General features: G+C 41.6%; 1 protein-coding gene across 1 annotated transcript; it reads left to right on the forward strand.

Annotated features, from left to right (window-relative positions):
• Positions 1–3505: 3505 nt before the first annotated feature.
• On the forward strand, positions 3506–22767 carry lin28b (lin-28 homolog B (C. elegans)). Its single transcript, XM_068577418.1, has 4 exons — positions 3506–3527; positions 9885–10075; positions 19870–20057; positions 22419–22767. Exons 1-4 carry the CDS (start codon positions 3506–3508, stop codon positions 22729–22731), a joined length of 714 nt encoding a protein of 237 aa, XP_068433519.1. The 3' UTR covers positions 22732–22767.
• Positions 22768–23381: the final 614 nt, after the last annotated feature.

Raw genomic sequence — 23381 nt, forward strand, 5'->3', positions numbered from 1 at the left:
TGAAGTATTTCTGCCTGAATGCAATTTCTTAAAGCACTGATGCATTAAAATACAGCAATTAATCAAGTTGCTGAGAAAAATCTCCTGAGTTGTTGGACCAGAATAAATTCTTCTGGCTGTTGAGGTTAAAACAGATTTCCAATATTTCATTTAATTATTGTATTGTTCAAAGTAAAGGCAGTTGACCTTATGCATGTGTGGAGTCTCAGAGACATATTCATTGTTATGTGTCCACTGAGGACAGTGACTCCAGAAATAACATCGTAAAGGTGAAATTGAGCCGAGCACCAAGGACGGACTTTTTTTTCTATACAAGAGTCTCTCCGTCCTCTTCTTTCATCTGATTTAGACACGACGACAGATGGAGGGTCAAAAATAGCTCGATTGCTAAATCCTCATTAGCACCAGGACAAACACTGATGAAGACAATGTCTGTGTTAATAACATATTCACTGCTCCCATATGTGTCTGAGATGAACACTCCCTGTGACATCCTGTCTGTGTCCCAGGCCTCCACCAGGGGGCAGTCGCTCTGAAAATGACCGACACGTGCAGCAGGAGCAGAAACTGAAGCTGGTCTGACGGAGGGTCCCATGTGGATTACTCAACATGCACGTTTTATGTTCGAGAACTTCTCTTAAGTCCCATATGCTCATGCATGTTTCATCGTGCAGTTATTGTTAAAAGAACCCACATGTGTCCACAACCTCCGATTTTCCAAACTCATTTTTGAGCAGAAATTCAATTCACCACAAGAAGCAACAGACAAACGTTTTTTTTCACGATCGTTCTATCCATTTATTTCTTAATTTTAATGCATAACTTTTTAGAGCATGAATTCAACAGTACATTGAAGTGAAAGGCTGTAACTCTACATGATTTACAAAACAAAAAGACAGAAGAAGACAGAAGAGAGCTCACAATTTTATTGTTCTCAACAGTCACATTTGACACAATGTATTCATTTATTAAGACATTTTTTTTTAAAATACAACATTTAATTTGCTTAACACCAGTGAGAAAACGCTATAAGTTTAAATAGTTGTAGACAACAGAATGTTCTTTCAAAAGATCATTTTGGAGGATAAAACTGTCCTATAGTCAAATAGTTTTTGTTTATTATCATGAGCGAACAAATACAGTTCTTCTACAGATATTACTTTGTCATTACCTAAAATAACAAATCATTTTTACACACAGAGTAGTTTTGTAAACGTAGGAATAATTATTGATTCTATTTTAAAGTTATGTTTTCTTTGACTTGAAACTGTTTTAAAATACTTGCTAAAATATATGTTTTTTGTGTTACTTACTACCTAAATTCTCCTTTAACTTTTCAGCTCTATGTGGACAAAAATCATCTTGTAAAACGTGTTAAACAACTTTTAAAGTAAATAGAGGGGATTCAAGGTAAGTGGATGAAACCATGCTACAGTCGAAATGTCAACAATAAGCCCGTTTTTTCCAACTTTTCACATTTGAGCAGTTACTTGAGCAGTAAGCATAATTAAGAAATGAGTGGATTATCAACAAAAATCCATTCTTCCATTAATCATCTCACAAGCATTTTTTCTGTCTGTACGTGCGCGAGAGGCTGGTTGGCCCCCAGGGGGCGCGTGAGAGCCCTGGGGAGCCCAACGCTGATCACCGATGTGCAAACTTTTATAGAGGAAGTCCTGATTTCACTTTCTGTGATCAAGCTGCTGGTGCATTAAAGTACAAACCAGCTGAATACGTCCCAAACTATCCTTTATACGTCACAGAATAGGCCAATATGATTCAACACATCTGTCATGGATTCTGTAATATTCTTGTCTCGTGTCCTAAACAGTTTTTGTGAAATTGCCGGAACTGGTGCTAACTTCTGATTGGCTAACACGTTTGAAGACGTTCTGAAATACCCAATGAGCGCACACACACACACACACACACACACACACACACACACACACACACACACACACACACACACGCACGCACACACACACACACACACACACACACGCACGCACGTACGCACACACACTCACACTCACACTCACACACTCACACACACACGCCTGCGACCCTACTGAAATATGAATGCGCCAATCGGAAATGGCAGCTCAGCTACTGCTAATAGAACTATTTGACTCAGCGGAGGAACAGTATACTTATTAAATAACTCCCATCATTGTATCAATATAATAATATTTGTAATTGTACTTTTTGTTTCGTGTGTGTTCATATTTAACAGCATCGAACTTGTTTCTCAAACAAGAATGAGAGCTGGGCGGGTCCTTCACTCACTATTAAAGATCCAGACATGTTGAAACATGCAATGTTGATTGAAACATATATGGGTTGAAGTGATATAAGCTGATTCCTATGTTACTGGCGTATTTTTCTGTTTTATGATTGTATTGCTTGGAGGCCTTGCACGTGTCTAATTGATCAAATACACACCACAGCCCCTTTTATTTTTTATTTTTGTGTATAGTGTTTAAGATGCAGACTCGCGCAGGTGATTGTCTGCAGCGAGCCAATGGATGGCGCTATTCATTTCAGTTGTCTGTACCTTGACTCTTTGGGCTCATCGACTCCCAAGCCACTGGTCTGGGATCAGTTTACGTGCATCCTCTTGCTCTGTTTGGACACAAGCCCGAGTGAGAGAAGAGCAGATATCAGATCAGTAGGGAGGGTTTGGGGTTGCTAATTTATAATATTACATTAAAGTGTGTGTGTGTCCCCCGTGTATGATTTTTTTATAAAGCGAAATTACTTATTAGCATGTTTTCAGGGGGAGTCTTAAAGTGTTTTAATGATGTTTAATAGTTGAAACCTTACGAACAAGCTGGGATGTGAAGTATGGATCTGTATCAACAGGAGAGAAAGCGGTGGGGGGAGTCTGGAGCCTGTTGGGGGAGGCCAAGAATGCCACATGGTTTGAAGAGCCACGATCAAGCTCCAAGACATGCAGGAGATTAGTTTCAAATTTACCAGCGAGGATATCTTGACTATTGGACCTTTTTTTTGCAGCTAAAACGCCCTTCTGACTCACCTTTAGGGAGTCTTCTTCACACACACACATAAACGCCACGAAGCAGCAGATGGACCCACACTGACTCCCAAAAGCAGCATTTTGTGGGGAAAATGGAGGGCTGGCAATGACAATTGTGCCTCAACAAAACGGATGATTTTGTAGATGATTTTCCAGATGTGTGCTATACAGGCGCCCAGCAATCTGTTGTTGACGCATTTAAAAACTAAATCATCCTGCCACTCACGTTGCTGCGTCTTTTGTTACCGTGTATAAAATATTCATCCACGGAAAATCTCTTTGATTCCAGCCGGTCACTTGGCTTCATACACGCCATGCAGGTTAAAGTCAGCCCATAAACATGTAACTCAAACTGGAGCGTCGGCAGGCTTCACGTCCAGCCTCCACATTTGCTCTCTCAAAGGGGAAGCGGTTGGTTTGCTTGTGCCATCTCATTCATTCTCGGAGGGGGAAAAAAAGGGGAAGATGTCTGCACCCGCTCCAACAGGTGAGTCTCTGGTTTTCACTCTAAAGAAAGACTCTCGACGAGGGGTTATTTTCTACATCTATGTCTTGAAAAAGCACTGAATGTGGTGTTTGGTCTTCGCTCGGCTCAGCCCCGTGAGGCTGTGTGGAGAACCTGCTTCTCGCTGACCTGAAATGACCGGATTTGATCAACTTGGCAAAGTGATGGATCGACTCATTTATTAGACACATTCATTAAAGTTATGAAGTTTAAGATGCGCGCATGTCCGGATTGAAGCCCATGATTGTGTAACATATGGCACATATCAAACTATGAATTTATTGTGTGAGAGCATACAAAAAGAAGATAACCCGTGACAGAAACGTGATCACTGCCACCTTAACTTCAATCTAATAATATTACGGGGATATTATGATGATCTTCTGTTGAGAAAATACACCGATCATTGGATCAGAAGTTTATGGAGTTGATCAACAATGGTGGACAACTTTAGAAAGGTTCATCAACCCAAGTAGAGGAAATAAAGGCATACTCACCAGCCGAATCCGAGCAGAAAAATAAAAACAATTCATAAAACAGTGAATTGAAGCAAACATTTTTGTCCCATTGTGCGCAGTTTTTGGCGCACCGGCTGCAGAGGCGCTTCTTTTCCAAACCTCCCCCCTCTGTCTGACGTCACCGATATTTCATTCACATTTTTCCACCCTGTTAACTCCTGTTGGAGGAGAGTTTCTTGAATTGAAGACATACCAATACCACGTGATTTACCTCTCAAAAAGTTTATTTTTGTATTTTTTCTCTTTCGCTGTTGCCCACCGAAAACTGAATGGGAAACATCCAGAGATAATAGAAAATAGCCGACAAGAGCTTGCAAATGTGTCGGATTTTTAAGTCTTGATTTAGTGAGATTTATTGCGCCAAAGCACATTTTAAATCACATTTTTAATGAATGATTCGGTGCTAATTTGGTTAAATGAAGCGAATAAGTAAACACAATGTTCGACAAGTTTTTGTTTAACTTTCTGGTCAAGTGTGGAGCTCATGGCACATGCGCACTTTTATCAAACTTGTGTCATTTTTTCGTTGATTCGAAATATCCCTTAACGAAATCTATATAAATGGCAAATGAAGAACGTCATTTTAATGCAAAAACAACTATTGTTTCTTCTTCTTCTACAGAGACAGACAGAAATCTCAAAGAGTGTTATTTCAAACTAAGTAAGCAAATCCGCCTAATTTAGAGGTTTAAAAGAATGCAAATAATTAAGAGAATAATACCTTTTTTCATGAAAAAAGCTTTCACGTGGTCATTCTCCTGCAGTCCTCGACACATAACTCTGAGATCAGATGGCCTGCTTTGCCCACGCTGTTTGCACTTCCCTGCAAAGGGAATAAAACGTGAAGGATTGGTTGCTGGAATGCATGAAGTAAACCACAAAAAAATAACTTCTTCACTAAAAAAGAAAGGAGAAAGGGGAGAGACGAACTCAATGAACCCTTTGAACTGCATTGACAGCAGCAGGGCAAAGGCACATTTCCTCTGGGAGCCTTCAGGGTGAGGAGTGGGGGTTGGGTGGGGTTAGCTGGGGTGATGGAGTCCAAAGTCTGCTCACAAATTTGGTTTTTCCAACAGCAAAGGAATCTGAGGGTAACTCCTTATAATTATTTGTTTTGGTTAAAATAAATAACTGCTTGTATCTCAGACTGATTTCAGTTAATTGTCTCAATAATTAGTTTGAATAGTCAGTTAAACATCTATCTTTTATAATGTTGTAGAGTAAAATATCATGTATTACTTTAAGTGTTCACTGCAGCTACCCACTACATTATTAAACATGCAGGTGATGGTTTCCTGTCTCTCTTTTAAAGCCTTTAAGTTGAAAGAGCCCATATCTTCTCCTGAGTGCTGTGAAAACAGCAGGGGTGTTTAGCATTACGAATACACGCCTAAGCTGTCTTTTTTCATTTTATAAATGTATTCAAATGAGACTAAACCGTTGAATACTTCTTCACACGGTCTTGTTAAGTCGTAGTTACAAAAAGTAATGGACCTTAATTTGAGAACATATTATTTATAGGTTAGACATTCATCTTTTCTTTTACATTCAATTTGAATTGTAAACGTTGCCACAACAGCTTCCGCTAAACTAAACTAACTTCACATTGCATTATTACCTAAGTTAATCATGCATATCATCCATAACTGGATCTTGAAAATACATCATTGTATGGGGTTCCCAAACTTTTGGCAGCACTCTTTTTGTTTACTTATGCTTGTGAAAAACAAATACATCTAGCTCAAACCGGTTTGAAAACAGTAGTGTCCTGCAGCTTAAAGGTAAATAAAAGGTAGCCAGAGTGTTGAAGATAAAGAAGTTGTATTTTCAGTCCAGCTTTAAAATAGCCCAATGATTCTGGATTAATGGTTATGAATTCCTTCACTTAGTGAAACTTCATGTGCATTTACATTTGAAACTGTATTCCTCCACAAATGGAAACAAGGAACACATGTTGATGAAAGCAGTTTGAGCACAATGCTGCAGCATGGAGGCAAATCCACTGAGACAAAGTATATCTTGTGCTTGCTGGTGGTTTATAAGATTGATGTAAAGTAAATAAAACAGGAGGAAAAGTTTAAGTTGGTGATTTTTAAGATCTAATGTTTGTATTTTCAGTTAATCTGAAAACCTCATGAAAGGTTGTCATTTTGATTGACGTACTCTGTAACACCTAAACACACCAAAACAGATGACGTGAAGTTAAAACAGGTTTTAAAACCACTTTTCATTCAGCATGAAGGCAAACGAAAAGATTGTTTTAGAAAGACTTTTTTTATTCATTTAAAAAAACAGCAGCAACGCAAACCCTCGACTTCCTTTTCTTGCTAAACATCATAAGAAACGCGTCTTTATTAGTCAATGTGCAGTTTTAAAAAACATTAGAAAAGATTTTAAATTAAAACAAGTTTCGAAAGAATCTTATTCTGCAGCTTCTAGAAAAATGAAAGTGGTACAAACACATGTCTTCTGGTTGGTGTTGATTATTTAAAAAACAAACGTAAACAACACGCTGTTTCTTTTGTTCAAGTAAAGTTTCAGGAAGTTGTCCTTTGTACTCTTTACATCTATCATCCCATTGAACATATTTTTCTCAGCCATATTCAAGTTGTTGAAACTGATTTTAGGTGCCTTTGAATCTCCACTAATTATTGTTTTGCTTTTTCAGTTGCCTTCTTTGACGAGCAGGCACACCCAAGCCACCCATATCTAAATTATTCCTGGTCCTTTTGCACACATGTGAGCGAGCTGCACTACGGGGATTTCCACAGACTTGTCCTAATCAGAAAGGTCCTGTCAGGATATGAGTGAGTGGATAACATCTGACACTGGTATCCAACCCTGTGACCCGACCAGTAATTCTATGGCCACTGCAGAGGCCTCCTCTACAAGCATCTTCAAAAAACAGGCCTTTGCGCGGGGGCTGGGATGGATGGATTGGGGGTAGGGGTAAAACTCCTGAATTCCGGAGGGTGGGCTCTGTCGGCTCCGGTGGGTGGAGATGGGCTTGTTGTTGTTTCATTCCTCCGACCTGTTTTTCCTCTTCGCTCTTACCCGGGAATAACCCCTGGGAGAATCGTCCCACCAGGGTAGATGTGAGATTAGGTGTTTCTCAATGGACGTAGTATTTTGCAGGCTTGTTGTTATCAAGCTGCTGCGTGGCCTTGAGTAACCGCAACTCTCTCTGGAGCGTGTTTGTCTCAAGCTTCTGGACATAGAGAGTAACTTGCTGAATACAGGTTTCAACTGTTGATTTTTTAAATGTAAAAACTCAGTCTTTTTGTGTTGTTTCATTGGTTTAATATACATCTGTATTTTTTTTATTTGTTTTTTTTTACAAAAAGTTAAGTTTATGTTTATTTGTTCTGCTTTTAGGATTCAACTTTTACTGAAAGTATCAGGTTCTCTCTCAAAGCAAAATGAAGTTATCTTCACAAACTCTCCCTGCTTCATTCTTTTGTAATGAAGAAGCGAATCAAGCACAAGGCTGATGTCTTCCTCAAAAACACCATTTAATCCTCCTTGTGCGTCCCTTTAAGTGTCTCTGAAAACCGTCTGCAATGTGCCTGCTGGCCGGAGGGTTGGTTTTCTACTGACAACTGAACACATCAGTTTTCAGGTTTGTTTTTCTGGGTTTTCCAGTCACATTCCAAAGCTGTGAGTTCAGCTCTCCACTGGTGCCCACGATGATGCTGCGAGGTAATTGGTTGTATGTAAGGAACATGAACTCAAAAACAACCATGCATAGAACGCATGAGAAATGAGCATTTCATTTTTTTATTCTGTATTGTTATTATAAGTTGTTTTAGTCTGAGGTAAAGGGAATGTAGGTCTCTTAGTGTGGTTGGTGGTGTTTTCTGTAATAAAGACAGGCACATATTTAACTGGAATAAAGATCAGACTTAAGAAAGTATAGATTTCGAGTTCGGTGTCTCGTGAAAATAAGACATGTGTCTCCATGTTTTATTGCTATTATAAACCTTATCTTCGAAATCTTGCAGTGTTTTATGTTGGTATGCGACATGTCTGAGAAGATGTTTATACATCTCCGGGTGGATGATTATAAAGAACCTGAGCTGTTTTTTAAAGGAGGGTGAACTGTTTTGTGGCAGATTTTAGATGTGGACCCTGAGACAGAAGACAAAGGCCTTTGTTAGTAATGTGAGGATGTATTTAAAAGTGTGACACATGTTTCACCACCGCATTTATAAGTGCCTTAAGCCCATGTGGGCATGCAGGGCACATGTACATATCCAACTAACTAACATGCAGTTTAATATGCATGCATAATCATCTAATAAACAAATCTATTCGCTTGTTAATTACAGTTGTATGAATCACAGACTGACACATCACTGCATGTTAATATATGATAATTGGAAAATCTGTTTTTATTTCAACAGACTTACTTTTGCTAATTTCTCGCCATATTTTTCAGTTTTCTTTCCCCATGTTTTGTTTTATCCTGCTGCTATGACCACCCACTTACACCAAAAGGATTCATTCAAATCTAATTGAATCCCATCTGATCTAATCTCACAATACAATAGCTTTAGGCTATAGCCACCAGCCCATTATGATATAGCGTTACCACCACCAACAACACACACAGTACAATCTACTGTTTGTTAGCAGTCATCAGTAACACAGAGCCTGTTATTATTGAATCACAATCACAGCACTGGGGCTGCCCTCTGCTCGTGGTTGCGAGTCCAATTCCCCTCTTCCCTGGAATCGCACAGCAGAAATGAACAGCAAGAAAGCGTGTAATTGTCAAAGTCACGTGTTCTCACTACGGGAACGGGCACAGCCAGCTCGAGAGCGAATGAGAGCGAAGGAGAGAGAGAGAGAGAGAGAGAGAGAGAGAGAGAGAGAGAGAGAGAGGGAGGGAGGCAGAGAGAGAGAAAGAGGGAGAGCAGTGCAGAGGTGGTGTGAGTGAGGAAGGCATTGAAGGGAAGAAACAGAGACATGACACAAAAATCCAAAGGCAGAGAGCACGCTGTACCATGCGAGCTAAATTGGTGACCGATGGGATCGAGGATATCGGATTAATGGTGACTACCGCAGCCCGTTTTCGCAGAGGAAGCTTCTCTATTGCAACTTGGGCGCAGAGGGTCCACGGGGAAACATGGCCGAAGGTTATTCTGCAATTATTTTCTATTTTCTGCTCTTAGTTTTTGTGTGTCTTCCTCCCTGTCTGCTCGCGCGAGGAGGGGGTGGGTAGTGTGTGTGTGTGTGTGTGTGTGTGTGTGTGTGTGTGTGTGTGGAGGGAGGGGGGGGGGCAAGGTGCAACGTGGTTGTTTCCAAAACCTCAAAGAAATAGCGACCTGAACCGCCCCTGCCGAGCCCCGTACCGCACCGCGTTTCGCTGCTTTAAGATGTAAGCATTGTCGGAGGGAAAACGTGCGACTCTGCCCACGAGCAAGAGCGCGAGGAGCCATGTGTACACCTGCCTTCTGGGTCACACAGCCAGCCTCCCCACCGCGGGAGTGGGCTGGAGACAGACGCACGAGACGAAGCCTCCACCACAAGTTCCACCGACTGAGCTTGTGCGAAGTTCACGATCATCTGTCAGGGTAGTAAACAACAACTTTTTGGGGGAATGTTTGCGTTGATGCTCACCAGTTTATGTGATGTCGGAAATAGTAGTGGAAGAAATGCCGTGAACTTCGCAGAGCCAGAGTGGAGGGGATTCCCCCCACGTTTCTTTAAGTTTTTTTTTTTTTCTGAACGCAAAGCGAGCATATTAAACTGCTATAAACCCGTGTGCGCTCGGGGAAGTAGCCGTCCTGTGTTGTAACGTGTCTCTTGTGTGTTTCAGGAGGGTCGGGTAAAGGTGGCGGAGAAGACCCCGCCAAGTCCACCGAGCAGGAGGACCGGACTCGACCTCAGGTCCTGTCGGGATCGGGCTTTTGCAAATGGTTCAACGTCCGGATGGGCTTTGGATTTATCTCCATGACCAGCAGCGAAGGAAGCCCCGTCGATCCCCCTCTGGATGTTTTCGTCCACCAAGTAAGTTGACGCCAAAAAAACACGACATAAACCGAGAAAATGAACATCCACGGAGTCGTGATATGGCGACTATCGGCCTCATCTGGATTCGTTTTTTTTACTAAAGCGATGACTGAATGAATAGTTTGTTTTTCCTTTTCTAACTATTTCACTGTCAAATCTCACCTTGACCCCCCCCCCCCCTCTCTCCCTCCCTCGTGTACTTCCAGAGCACCAGGCTACATTGTATCATCCGGATGTTTTGCATTGCCCAACATGTTACTGTGTAATCACACGTTGTCCACGGGCTAGAAAAAAAGAAAACACCCTCAACACGTTAAGTTTCCTCTTTAAGCCACATGTGTCCTCCCTCCCTTCCCCCTCCTCCCTCCCTCTCTCCCCTCCGCACTGTAAAGGGAAGGGGAGAAATGTCGTGTGGCTATGACACGGTTAGTTTCACACTTGGCTCTAATGGACAGCAGAGCTGGCTTGATATGCGGCCACTTAACATGTCGGAAGGCAGCTTTTTAAAAAGTCAAACTGTGCACTCTGCTGCTGCTTCGTGGACGTGCGTTGGAAACATCCCGTTTTCCACCACATGCAGAGTGACTGTTGATTTATGGCACACGGAGTTCATTTCTGTGCTTTGTTTCCCACTTATTCTGTAGCACACAAAGGGCCTCTCTTCTTTCAGCTCCTCTTTTCCCTACGTTTTTATCGGCATTTCTTTTTTTTTTTTTTTTTTTACGGTCCATGGCTTTTAAATACTCAGGCAGGAAGGACAGAGGATGAAGAGGGGCATTTCAACCATTTCATGTGACCCCCCCCCACCCCACCCCAGAGGTGTCTTTATTATGGACTCACAGACATTGCTCTGAAATTGTGGGTGGAGGGAAGCATATTGGGAGTCAGATGTTAGCTGAATAAAATCAAGTCCACTGATCATTATCAGCCTAACTGAAAAGTGAGAAATGTAACTCATGGTCTCATGAAGGCATTCATTTATTCCTTTATCAGCTTATTCACATGGAACTGTTGCTGGTATCACTTTGTCTCAGTCATACATAAGTTGTGTACAGTCTCAAATAGGATGTGGGAGCTCTGAGTTTGACGTTGATTTCTGATGATTTGGTTAATTTATCTGTTGTGCTTCAGCTGTGCACCAGAGGGACAGTTTGCAGTGATGCATTTAGGTCTTTAACGCTGCTATATTAAACATTTCTCTGTGATTTCTGTTGCGTTCATCAGCCTTTATGTTGTTATTATTTGATATTTTAGATCAATAACATCATATTGTCATTGACATGTAATTTGCATCTGCTGATGATTATGAATGTAATATTCATTTCTATAATGTTAGTTCTTTTTTTAATGATTTATTCTGACAATAAAATCCATTCAGATTTAGCTGTCTGATATATATTAAAATACGCAGTGAACTTCCCATTTTCAGTGAATTATGTTTCAGCAATAAGTCGACCTTTGTTCCACCTGTATCCATAGTCATGGCATGGATAGTATTAGACGTTTAGTATCTTTGATTCTTCTATTTGAATGTGGATCCAGTTTTTATAACGCAAGCATCACTGTGCATACTTGGAAAGGATGAGCAGCTCAGCAGCATTGCATCAGTTTTTTGATACTTTCATAAAGGTGCACCGTCGACTGAATGTGCTGCATCCTTCAACACTCTCAAGACTGCTAATCTCCCTGCTGGCCAGAGATGTTTCAGAAATGGATCAGCAAGAAAGATGGAAGGTGTAGTCTGGGAAAACGGCCTGAAAACCTGAGCATAACTCAAAGGACGGCTGTCTGTTTCAGCAGTTTGTAACCAAAAGGCCAGGCTGGTCTGTGGGACTTTTTCTTCAAGCGTATGCAGTCTTGTTTGGTATTTTGGTCATACGGGTATATTCAGTGATGGAAAAGGTCTCTTCTGTCACTTTCTGCTTGAGATAATGGTTTTCTTAAATTGTGGTGTTGGCATTTTTACATGTTTAAAAATGCAAATTGTTCCACTTCAATCTTTTTATAGAAGAATTGTCCAGCATACAATGAATCATATGTTTACACTAGTGTATTTCCCCCCCAATGTTTTTCAGCTACGTGTTTACAATAATACAGCTGTCATTTAACACAAAGAGCAGACAATATGCATTCATAAGCACATTGTCATTCTGAATGCAAAACACCCCAGTATTTGCATACGCTTTCTCATTAAATCAGTCACTGGATTTCTCTGACTGTTCCTCCCTGTGTGTCTCTGCTGTCAGCCACAAGACACTTGGACATATTGATGCTGACGTGGAGACATTGAATTAAAACCCTGCAGGTTATATGTTCCTACAATATATAAAATTCATGAATGAATCTAGGGAATACTGCTGTTAGGATACAAATATTGGAAATCCGTCACAAGCAGGAAGAGTAGAATTTTGTTATATACGCTGTTGAAAGAGGGAGAGTTAAAAATTCATGTAATATTGTCTGCATTTATGATACACGGTTACCTGCCAGTTACTGTAAAATCAAAACAGTGGAAAGATTGCAAATTTATTCCTGCACAACACTTAACCTATATGCCCGAGAGAGAGGCAGAGGTGAGAACGATGGAGAAGGGGAGAGGGAGCATGAGGACAGAGAGAAAGAGGGGGATGGAGGAGGAGTTTTCCTAGGAGAGGGAAAGAGGAGGCGAGGTGGGAAAAAAAATAAGTGTTGGTGGTGATGGGGGAGGGAGGGAGGGTGCTAGTGGTAGTCGAGGAAGAAAACATGAGCGAGAGGTTGGAAAAAGACGAGTTAGTGAAAGAGCAGGAGGTAAGAGAGCGGGCGGGTGAGAGTGTGTATGTGAGTCAGCGAGAGGGTCCCCGCCCGACCACGAGTTCTCCTCCTGGGAGGCCTCTTCATCAGGGCTCCTATCTGATCACTTCCTTTTGGAAGGGGAGTGTGTGTGAGCGGGAGCGAGGGAGAGTAATTAAGCTTCTTCACCCACTTTACCCCTCTGCTTAGTGAATCCGCACACAAAGCCATTTCATTATCTCTGTTTGTCAACCCCTTGTCTACCTGGACTGAGTGTTTTTCTGTGTGTGTGTTTGTGTGTGTGTGTGTGTGTGTGTGTGTGTGTGTGTGCGCGTGAGCTTGTGTGTGAGTTCCTGCTGGGACTCGGGGGTTGCTCTCTCCTCGGGCATTCTTTTAAAAAGAGGAATTTCTTTAAAGACAAAAAGGCAGGAGGGTTGGGTGAGGGGTGTGTGTGGCGGTAAGGTGGGGGGGCTGCTTTCCCTTTGTCGGTAATCAGTTTGAAATGTTGAACAGTTTGCTGCTGCTGTTATTCTCCCAAAACCTCCAGCGTGTGTGTTCAATTTATGGAGCCCCTGTGAGTGTGTGTGTGTGTGTGTGTGTGTGTGGTTCTTACTTTCTGCTCTTAACGACCAGACTGTTGATGTCTACATGTGAACCGTTGTAAGATGTTTCAGGTTTGGAGTGTGTGTTTCCATGTGCGTGCGCGTGCACGAGAGAGAGAGAGAGAGAGAGAGAGAGAGAGAGAGAGAGAGAGAGAGAGAGAGAGAGAAAGAAAGAGAGAGAGTGTGTGTGAGTGTGTGTGTTTTGTGTAGCGAGGTTAAAGTGGGCCCCTAGTGAGATTAACCTCTGGTCCGTGTCACCGTTTGGCATGCAGGCCCCACCCATCCCTGCCTCCAGATAGCCAGTATCAGGCTTTGTCTCTCCTGCAGCCTCACTATCCCCCCACCCCCACCCCGTTCTCCACCAACCCACCCTTCTCTTCTGCACATCAAAAAACGCAAAAGAAGAAGAAAGACTAGTCATGTGACTTCCTTTTGAGGCGCTGGCCACATACAGCGGAGATGATTGGTAATTGGAAAGGTGGCGGAGTAGAAAGCCGAGCAGGGCTAAAAACAAGTCGCAGTTCACCTGGAATTCAGCGAGAGCGCCTGCTGTGTGTTGGGCACGTTTGCAACATTTATTCATTTCGTTTGATTTAAAAAAAACTGTCTAAACAGAAAATTCAACAATTGGACTTTAATAGATCTAATGCAAACATATTTAAATATGTCTATTTCAAAGCGGCAATTTTTCTTTCTGCACTTTGATCCCATGTTTATTTTCTTAGTAATACATTTTTTATCCGGCCATGTATGGTAACAAAGTAATGGAGCCACAACTAGCAATTATTTTCATTAATAATTTATCTGCATATTATTTTTTTGTTATTGTGATTTTTCTTATTCAAAAGGACTCATTCCAATTGCTTTTTAAAATCTTACCAAAAGCCAAAGATATTCAGTTTATTATTTTAAATGAAAGAGAAAAACATCACATCCCCACACAAGAGGGGCGTGGAGAATATTTGGCGACAAGATTAGTTTTCTGGCAATCAACTAATTGTTTTATTGACTAATCATTTAATTTCTAAAAGAGAAAGACACAACTACATTATACACAAACATTTAGAGTTTAGTTTTGGAGAGATTTATTTGGTCGAAACAGTGTTTAAAATTGAGATCATCCACAGCCAAATTCTATTATTAAAGGTAGAGATAAAATAATTGCAACTTTTCCCAAATGAAAAACACGGTTGTCATTAAGCATGAGACTCAAATGATAAGAAGATGCAGATGTGCAAATTAGACCACAGATCTGCCACATTTTGTAATGAATTGATAGATCTACTTTGATCATATTCATCTCCTAATATCCACATCATAAGTAAGCAAATCAGCTAATAAGTATCATCCACTTAATGCTGTTTGACATGCACAATGCTGAGGCATGTATTCAGTGTTTGTTTTTGCAATGAAGCTGCAGATCCATCAGTTGAACAATGATTTTAACATCTTCAAACAGAAACAAAAAAAGAAAAGTGTCAATGCCATTATGTTGAAGGTTTGGTATCCAAAATGCAATTAAAAAAAAAAATATTTTCTAAACCAGTTTCTTAAATCTATATATTATTATTTGATATTAATAATTTGATAGACTTTTCTTCCTCAAATAGTTGAAATTCGATATTTGAAAGAACACAACCATTTGTGTAAACAGAGATTCGTAAGTGTGCTTCTGTCCTGAAAGACTCCCGTTATTAGCTGGCTGTGTGTTTTATCACCAGTCACCTCAGCGATGGTTCATTTCCTCTCTCGTGCTGATAAACGTAGCAAGATGATCTAGTGCTTCCTCCCTCAGATCAAATATTTGCCCCAGTCATAATTGAGGGTGTTGGATGTTGTTAATTTGAGGCAGGGGAAACATGAAGGCTTTTAAGTGTTTGATGGGGGTTGGGCAGGGTTCAAGGGTCAGGGCCGCTAATGACAACGTGTTGAGGAGGGCTGGGGTGTCGGCGTCATAGGAGCGGCTCTGTTGGTGGTTTTCATCGACATATTTGTGTGTGTTTTTCTTCTTCTCCGTCTTCGTCCAGCTTTCTCTCTCCTTTTCTCTCTCCTCCTTCTTCGGTTTATAAGCGTCTTGTTGGGTTATGTCCATCTGAGCTGATCTGGTCCAGCTTTGTCCACTTAGCATTTCCTGTGTGTAAAAAGCTACTTAATGGCACCACGCCACATGGTGACCGCCATCTCCCTCACGCTCACCCCTACACATCCCCTGTCCTCTCAATGCGAGCACGATCCGGCGTGCGGCTCTGCATGGGCCACCTCTGATTTAAAGCGTCCCGCAATTAGCCATTACATAGCCGGTGGTCGCCACGGAGAGAGGCTGGGGGAGGATGGTGGCTCTCCTCTCTCCGCTTCCACATCCCCTCACGTTACAGCTTCCTGTATTGATTACTGGGTCTGGTGATGACGAGGGCCTGGCTGATGAAAAGGAGAGCTATTTCTATCCAGGATGTTTGAGTCTGTATTGATCGCTGGCTCCTTCCTATACACACACACACACACACATGCGCATAGACACACGCCATAGGAAGATATTTATTACATATACGGAAGCTTGTAAGCATAATCAAGCCATTTCAGGGTATGTCGGTATCCATTTTGTTGGCTCAGTTTCATCAGTTTCGAGGATGACCGCAGCTGTTTGTTGGTGGCTTTGAGTTAATAAAGCACTGCGAGCTGGTGTAGTCCGCCAGTTGGGCAGGGGGTGGTGCTGGGATGGATATACCGCTGACCCCTGGATTTCTGCTCCTGACCTGTGGGGCTCCTGATCAAATGGGGGTTTTGTTCCTGGGCTCCCCCCAGGTCCAGCCACTGATCAGGAGTTGCTCCTCCATTGGAGCTGAACAGAATGCGCTGGAGGCATTTCCCTGAACCCCCTCCTCCTCCAAACTCCCTCCCGCATCCACCACCCCCTGCTCCAGGCCACTCCTCCATTTTGTGTTCTCCCTCTCTCTCTCTCTCTTCCTCTCCCTGACGTTCTCTCGTTCCCTCTCCCCAGCCGTGCCCTTTCCTGACCTCTGTGCGTAAACTGAAACGGGTCAGGACACCCGCCAGGTCACTCGAGAGGAGGCAACTCGGGTTACAGATCCTGATTTGTGAAGTTTTTTTTTTTGTTTTTTTTTCACACAGACACATGCACACACCAGCATGGAGGCACACATATATAAAACCCACATGCTGCATTTATCACGTAATTGCAGAGAGACTGCGCTTGAGTATGATACCGTGTCTTACATGGAGGACACGTGTGTGTGTGTGTGTGTGTGTGTGTGTGTGTGTTTTCCTGCATTTCTGCAGAACAAAAGGGGTTGTGTGGTTTCCTCACTGGTGCATTGTGGGCATTGACGGGGTTGAAGAGGGGGTAGGGTGCTGAGACAAACCACTCAACTTTGACCTGGAGAGACGAGCCGCTTGTGGACTGAAGACAGGAGAGGAACAGGAAAGGCTCCTGCGCCGCACGGTCTAGAGACGAGTCAATGATTATTCATCATTATTCAGAATCTGTTGGTTTTGTGGGGGATGGGTGTTCGTTTTTATTTGCTTTCTACTGATTTCTGCTGCAGGGATGCCTTTCAGTCATGTGGATGGTCTAATGATGGAAGTCATGAATCAATTTTTAATTTGAACGAGCAGGGTTCTTCTCACTGCTTGAGGTTCCTTATTGTGTTGTTTATAAAAAAATAGAAACTCATGTTTTGTTTATAAATATGAATGAATTATGAGTTTCCAATTGTTTTTGCAGCACAGCAACCAATCACTGATCTTTATCGGTTATATTAAGCCACAAGCTCAGTTTTTCACTCCCCTTATCATCCCTTCTGTTTCCTTCCACCTCTTACATCTGGTCTGTAAAATCTGATTTCCATTACCTGATCCTCGTCCTTTTACTTAAAGCCAAATACAATACCTGAATACTCAAAATGGATGAGTCTTCCATCAGCAATCGATTAAAAGCGGTGTGGCCCTGGCTGTAATCTCACTGCAGGAAGAACCAGACAGAAGCTCTGAGAGAAGAACCAGTTAGTTTTTCACAAATTATTTGTATTGAGCTCCAGCAATTTACCTGACTTTTCAACTGTGGCAATAAAAAAGTGTGGAAATAGTGAGGAGAAATTGCTTCAAAGAAGTTTGATATTAAAGCAAGAAGTTATTTTTTTGAGCATGTTTAGATTCAAATGTTTAGATTTTTAACCAATTTCTGCCCCTTGTGGCTGCATGCTTTATTTTCTGGGACATCTGTGGAGTGCATAATGAGTTTGACACAATTTGTAGCTGCTTCTATTTACTGAATAAAAATATTCTTTAAAATGAATAAAATGAGTGCATCATGTAGAGATACATAAAAAATATCCTATGTACATATACTGTATATTTCATGGCCCTTCATTGACATTTTTAGTAGTCAAGTCTTGGTTCATTAGCAGTGAGAATAAATTGTATTAATCTATTATTTAGTTTAATCTAAAGTTGTTTATGAATTGTACAACATGAATTAGTTTGTCTTTCATACAAAACCTTTTTAGGTAAAAAGTAAACTTTTGAAATGAAGCGAATACAAAAAATGAACTAACGCATTTAAGTTATCTGTCCAACAAGAAAATCTAAAACTGATTTATTTAATACAAACTTATGAGATTTATTCTGTATGAAAAGCCTTGTGTAGCTTTTCTACATTATTACCTTTAATGCAGGGTTTTATTAAAACATATTTCATTGAGATGGATGTGCCATCTGTATTCTGAAATATACAGTATTCGTTTCTGTGTATTTTACTGTACTTCTTTTATTTTTTACTATTATAGATTTGGTTTCCTTGAGCTTCTTCATGAAACAACATTCATAACAAACCTTTTCTTTTTAGAAGCGTATAAAGAAACTCTTTTGTAAGAGTCCCAGTTATACACTTGTGTCCTTCTGTCATTGTATGGTTGTATTCTGATGTCAGAGTGCAGTGAGTTCAAACACTATTCTATGTTTTTAATTAATTCACACATTTTCATCACTGTTTTCTTACCTTTTAACTCTCTTAAATATTCATATTCACATCGACTAATCAACCACCTATAGAGCACTTTTACTTTCGCGTTGTGGCAGTCGTGGACATAGACAGGAAATGTTTTCTCTCCTGTACAGTTGCACATTTGATTTCCTGTGATCATTTGACCATGTCTCTCCTTCTTTCTCCTCCACATCCGTAAATAGAAAGATAGCCGGTGCCTTATTTATAGGCCTGGATGTATAGTAGGTAGTAGCTTTGCTCTGCGCACTGCTGCTCGTGTGGGTGTGTGTTTACCTCCGCCGAGATCTGCGATTCATGAAGGTCACATACAGCGCCTATCAGCCGCCCGCTCTGCGCGTTCAACAAAGCATAAATCATTGTCCAGTGGTTGTGTAGTAACTAAATCAATATTGCCGATCATGTAGATTAGATGCCTGGTGGATGTGCTGCGAGAATATGATTGCATGGGTGTGACGCACTCGTCTTTTCTCCCCGCAGAAGGAATAGGAAGTGGTGCCTCTGCGAAAAGTAGATAAAGGGAGTAAAGCAAGGACACTGAGAGAGATAAGTCTCTCTGTGCACAGACTGTCGTGGCAGTTGGTGCAAACCACAGACAGTCAATGCACGTTGTTGGAATGATGTCTTTCTGTGTCCATTGTGTGCTACTGCATGCAGCAGTGTGCACAAGCACACGCAGTCACCTTCCCACTGTAAATAGGTCTCGATTCTTCTGAGACAATTATTTGGAGACGCACAGTGTTGATGCTCTCAGGCAACTGTTCAGTATTTAAGTGTTAAATTAGCTCTGATGGGGTGTGAACTTGCATCAGGTTAACGCCGAGCTTCATGCTGCGTGGACAGTTCAAATAATCAATGCATTAAATAGTGTCTTTACTTTGAAAATCAAAATAGAAAAGGCTCTTTACCTTTTACCCGCTTACCAAGAACCATTTCTGTGTAAAGCAGACAGTCTTTGTCAGCTTGCTGAATCATCAAGGTTAGAAAGAAGAATTACCCAGTAGAATGCTGCCAATGTAAAGTATATCTCAATACCATTGTGTATATAAATCTTTTTAAAATGACATATTGGAGCATGCTCCCAAATGATTCTACATTATTCAAGAATATGTGGGTTTAAGTGACTCAGAAACATTTTCTCACTGCAGTGTGCCATTAAATTGTGCTTTAAATAATCGTACGATTCATATACAGGACAGTATATATATATATATATATATATATATATATATATATATATATATATATATATATATATATATATATATATATATACTTGATACATTTTATAATGTGTATAATGTCTGCATTTTGTATTGCAGACATTATAATGTTGTTCCTAATAATTTATTGAGCTATAAGTGCATGCCAGTTTTAAATGGATAATGTATTTTTCCTAACAGAGCAAACTGGTGATGGAGGGCTTCCGCAGCTTAAAGGAGGGCGAGCAGGTGGAGTTCACCTACAAGAAGTCCTCTAAGGGCCTGGAGTCCCTGCGGGTGACCGGACCTGGTGGGGGACCCTGCGCCGGCAGCGAGAGGAGACCCAAAGGGAAGGTCCCACTCCAGAAACGCAAACCAAAGGGAGACCGGTGAGTAGGATATAATGAAGAAACATGGAAATAACAAAAGTAAGGCCCTTTTAAAAAAAAGTAGCAGGGATCTAATAATTCGTAAGCACCCGTCTCTGCTTTATCTAACAAAAGCTGAAAATATGTGAGCCTTGGCAGCCGGCTTTCAGAAAAGCGAAGGAGACATATGTAATATGTACATCTCACTGCAGTGAGCTGTTTCTGAGTGGGCTGAGATTATAGATTAAATCTATTCAATCTTCCCAAGTACATGTCTGTTGCTATGGTTATTGTGCACAGTAATAAGGAATTGAATGGGGCACTTTGGCTGCCTGTGCCGCTATTTTAAATCAATTTGCCTGCCTTTACTTTAGAAAGAGCATTCGCACAGGGATGGATTGGGTTCATATGCATATGGACGTGGCAGTGGCTCTGTCAATTGTTTTGCACTCAGTAAAAAACCTGAAGGGCGCTTTTGCTTAAGTCTGTCACAGGTGTATGGATATACATATGGAGCGACTAAACACCTGCTGGTTGAAGCAGAAAGTTGTACATGTCCTCCTGTTGACGTCGAACGATGTAGAGCAAGTATGTGCGGTATCCTATAGGATGTCACATGATCACATCACATGACCTCAGGGCTGCATCCAGCTCGGCCTCAGTGCAGCAACCGTGTGATGTCCCGTCTTTTAAGGTGTGAAAAGAAAAGCTTTTGTTAGAAAGGAGGAAACCGAGGCTCCCTGATTGTTTTACACAGCTGAATAATTCAGTTTATTTGGGATAATTGATCCAGTGTTCAGTCAAGTGTCTCTACCGTCTACTGAGGCAAGGCAGTATTGGATTCAGAGATGGCAGGTGGGTGTCTGTGATGTCATCTGTGTCTTTGTGAGCACGCTCAGTGCGAGCGGCTCCCGTGGCAGTTACGATGCTCCGACCCCTGCTGGTCACTCTGTTATAAAACCAACTGTTGGTTAGTCCTTTTGTTACACTGGCTCTGTGGTTTTAAGGTCTCTTAAGGTGATCGATGAGATATTCACCTTTTATGAAAGTAATAACTGGAGACCTAAATTATGAAAAAACACAAAAACACTGCCTTTCAAAGAAAACTTAACCTACAGATGGATACATAATGGTTGATACCATTTTATGTTTTATGTATTAGTATTGTTTTATGAGTGTGGCAGTTTAAATTATGCTGTTGGAGCACTTCTTAAATTATTGTATCTCTATAAATGCAGGTTGTGAGAGTCTTTAAACTGGACTGGTTTGAGATATATTCCCCAGTTATTAACAGGCAATGCAATAATGCATGAAAGAAAATAACCATGAATGTTAAACACTCTGTGTAAATATTGTGTCTGAAAACCCAGAAAAAGCTGCAATAATTAGTTTACTTACTAAGTGGCAGCATTTTCCTGATGTGCCAGTTCACTGTGTCCATTCTTGTTTTGCTGATGGATCGTCACAGTGGATGAGTTAAAACAATTCAAAACGTGATAGTGAACCACCGTTTCATGGACGACATGATTTAGTTTAGCGATGTCCTTCAATTAAAATCCCCACACGGTGATGTGTTTTACTGCTGTAAAAAATAGAATAAAAACTGTAAATTCAACCGCGGCTCTAGATTTTGTGACCCGAGGAGTGCAAAGCGTTGCACTGCCCCCCCCCCCCCCTCCTCACCTCTGAAAAGTGACTCCAAGCCTTCAATACAAACATCTAACGGCAAAAAAAAAATACTTAAGCTGTCCACTTGATTTGTTGTGGTGCCACAACACTTGGCCAATGTTGCCGTTTCCTTTTGTGTTCCTATTCTTTCAGCATCCAATTGCTCCGTGTCAAATTCAATAACACAGTGTAGTTTGGCATGCCACAGGGCCTCCTCACAGTTGATCCAAAAGAATAGCATGTGACACACTGCCATCTAGTGCTGAATCCTAGGTGGAGCAGGTATTTCAACTCTGCAGGGCTGATGGTTTTCATCTTTCTCCAAAAAAAAATCTTACTAATTGTTTCCAGCTACAAACAATTCTCATTAAAAACTATAAACTATGTATTCTGTTTCTTGTCATAAATGTATATACTATATATAAATATATACACAATATTGCTATTGTGGATTATATACTGTTTTTATGACTGTTTTTCTGTTTATTTATACTACTTGTTTTATATTTTACTATGTATCTCATGTGTGCACTCTGCCCGTCTGCTGCTGTAATCCTGCAATTTCCCCTCTGCTGGACTCGTAAAAGAATATCTTATCTTATCTAAAGGAACTATGTGATAACGGTTTCTACTTTTTGTTTCTCTTGAATACATTGTCATTTGTCATCGTCCTGCGTATCTCGTCTTTACTCCTCGTCTCCTCGTCTCCTGCAGCTGTTATAACTGTGGAGGTCTGGACCACCATGCCAAGGAGTGTGGCCTGCCCCCCCAGCCAAAGAAATGCCACTACTGCCAGAGCATCACGCACATGGTGGCTCAGTGTCCCCACAAGACGCTGGCACCCGCCACCGGCTCTCAGGACCAACATGCGTCTACCTCGGCCCTCAGCCCGGGGGGCGGGGCCTTCCTCGGCCCCCCAGAGGAGGAGGAGCGCTCTGGCTCGTCTCCCCTTGAGGGCTCCTCCTCTTCCCCCGAGGAGCCACACCCACACCGCGGCCCCCGCACCCAGAGGTGGAGGAAATCTTGAATACAGCCCACAGAGGTGAACCTTTCACCGCTAACCCCCGACCCTGATGTCTCCCCTCAATCAAGGATACCTGACGCCCCGCCCCCTCCCTTTCCCCCACTCCTAGCCCCCTCCCCCTCCACACACCCACCCTCATCTACCTCACACTTGTGAAAAGAAATGGGAGGTCTTTGATTTCTTTACTTTTATTTTTCTAACAGCGCAGCTATGGCAATGATCAGCGGGGTACGGACGTGCGTGAATGTGTGTGACTTCCTTGCAGTCATCTGGTGCAGCTATGGCAACCACTGCTGGAATAGTGACTGCAGGGACGCACAGTTTTTCTTGTTTCAATCAGTGCAGCTCAAGAGTGAAACAACGTGGTATGAATCTTGTTTTTCCTTTTTTTTTTTCTTCTCCTTTAACCAAGTGTTGGCCATTTTGAATGTTTTTTTTTCTTTCCAGATGTTCTTGATTCGAAGCCACACATTTCTATCCTGTAGGTCTAATCATGCCGAAAATAATGTTGCATCCTTTTGGCACACACGGTAGCTCATCTTAAGAAGGATTAGAAGAAGACTTTTAAGAGCTCAAGAACCTCGAAGCGATGATCCAGACCTACGGGATTGTTTGCTCGGCTTATGAAGATCTTTAGGGAAACTTTATGGATT

Source organism: Clinocottus analis, unplaced genomic scaffold, assembly GCF_023055335.1.
Source record: "Clinocottus analis isolate CAN_PGR_092001 unplaced genomic scaffold, fCliAna1.0.p SCAF_15, whole genome shotgun sequence".
In the NCBI taxonomy this organism is placed as follows: domain Eukaryota; kingdom Metazoa; phylum Chordata; class Actinopteri; order Perciformes; family Cottidae; genus Clinocottus; species Clinocottus analis.

What these genes read in the sequence shown, in the direction of transcription:
- lin28b (XM_068577418.1), top strand. Translation starts at nt 3,506, where the DNA reads ATGTCTGCACCCGCTCCAACAG. An exon ending in GTCTGCACCCGCTCCAACAG is followed by an intron (nt 3,528 to 9,884) that starts GTGAGTCTCTGG and finishes TGTGTGTTTCAG; the next exon opens with GAGGGTCGGGTAAAGGTGGC. An exon ending in CGCAAACCAAAGGGAGACCG is followed by an intron (nt 20,058 to 22,418) that starts GTGAGTAGGATA and finishes CGTCTCCTGCAG; the next exon opens with CTGTTATAACTGTGGAGGTC.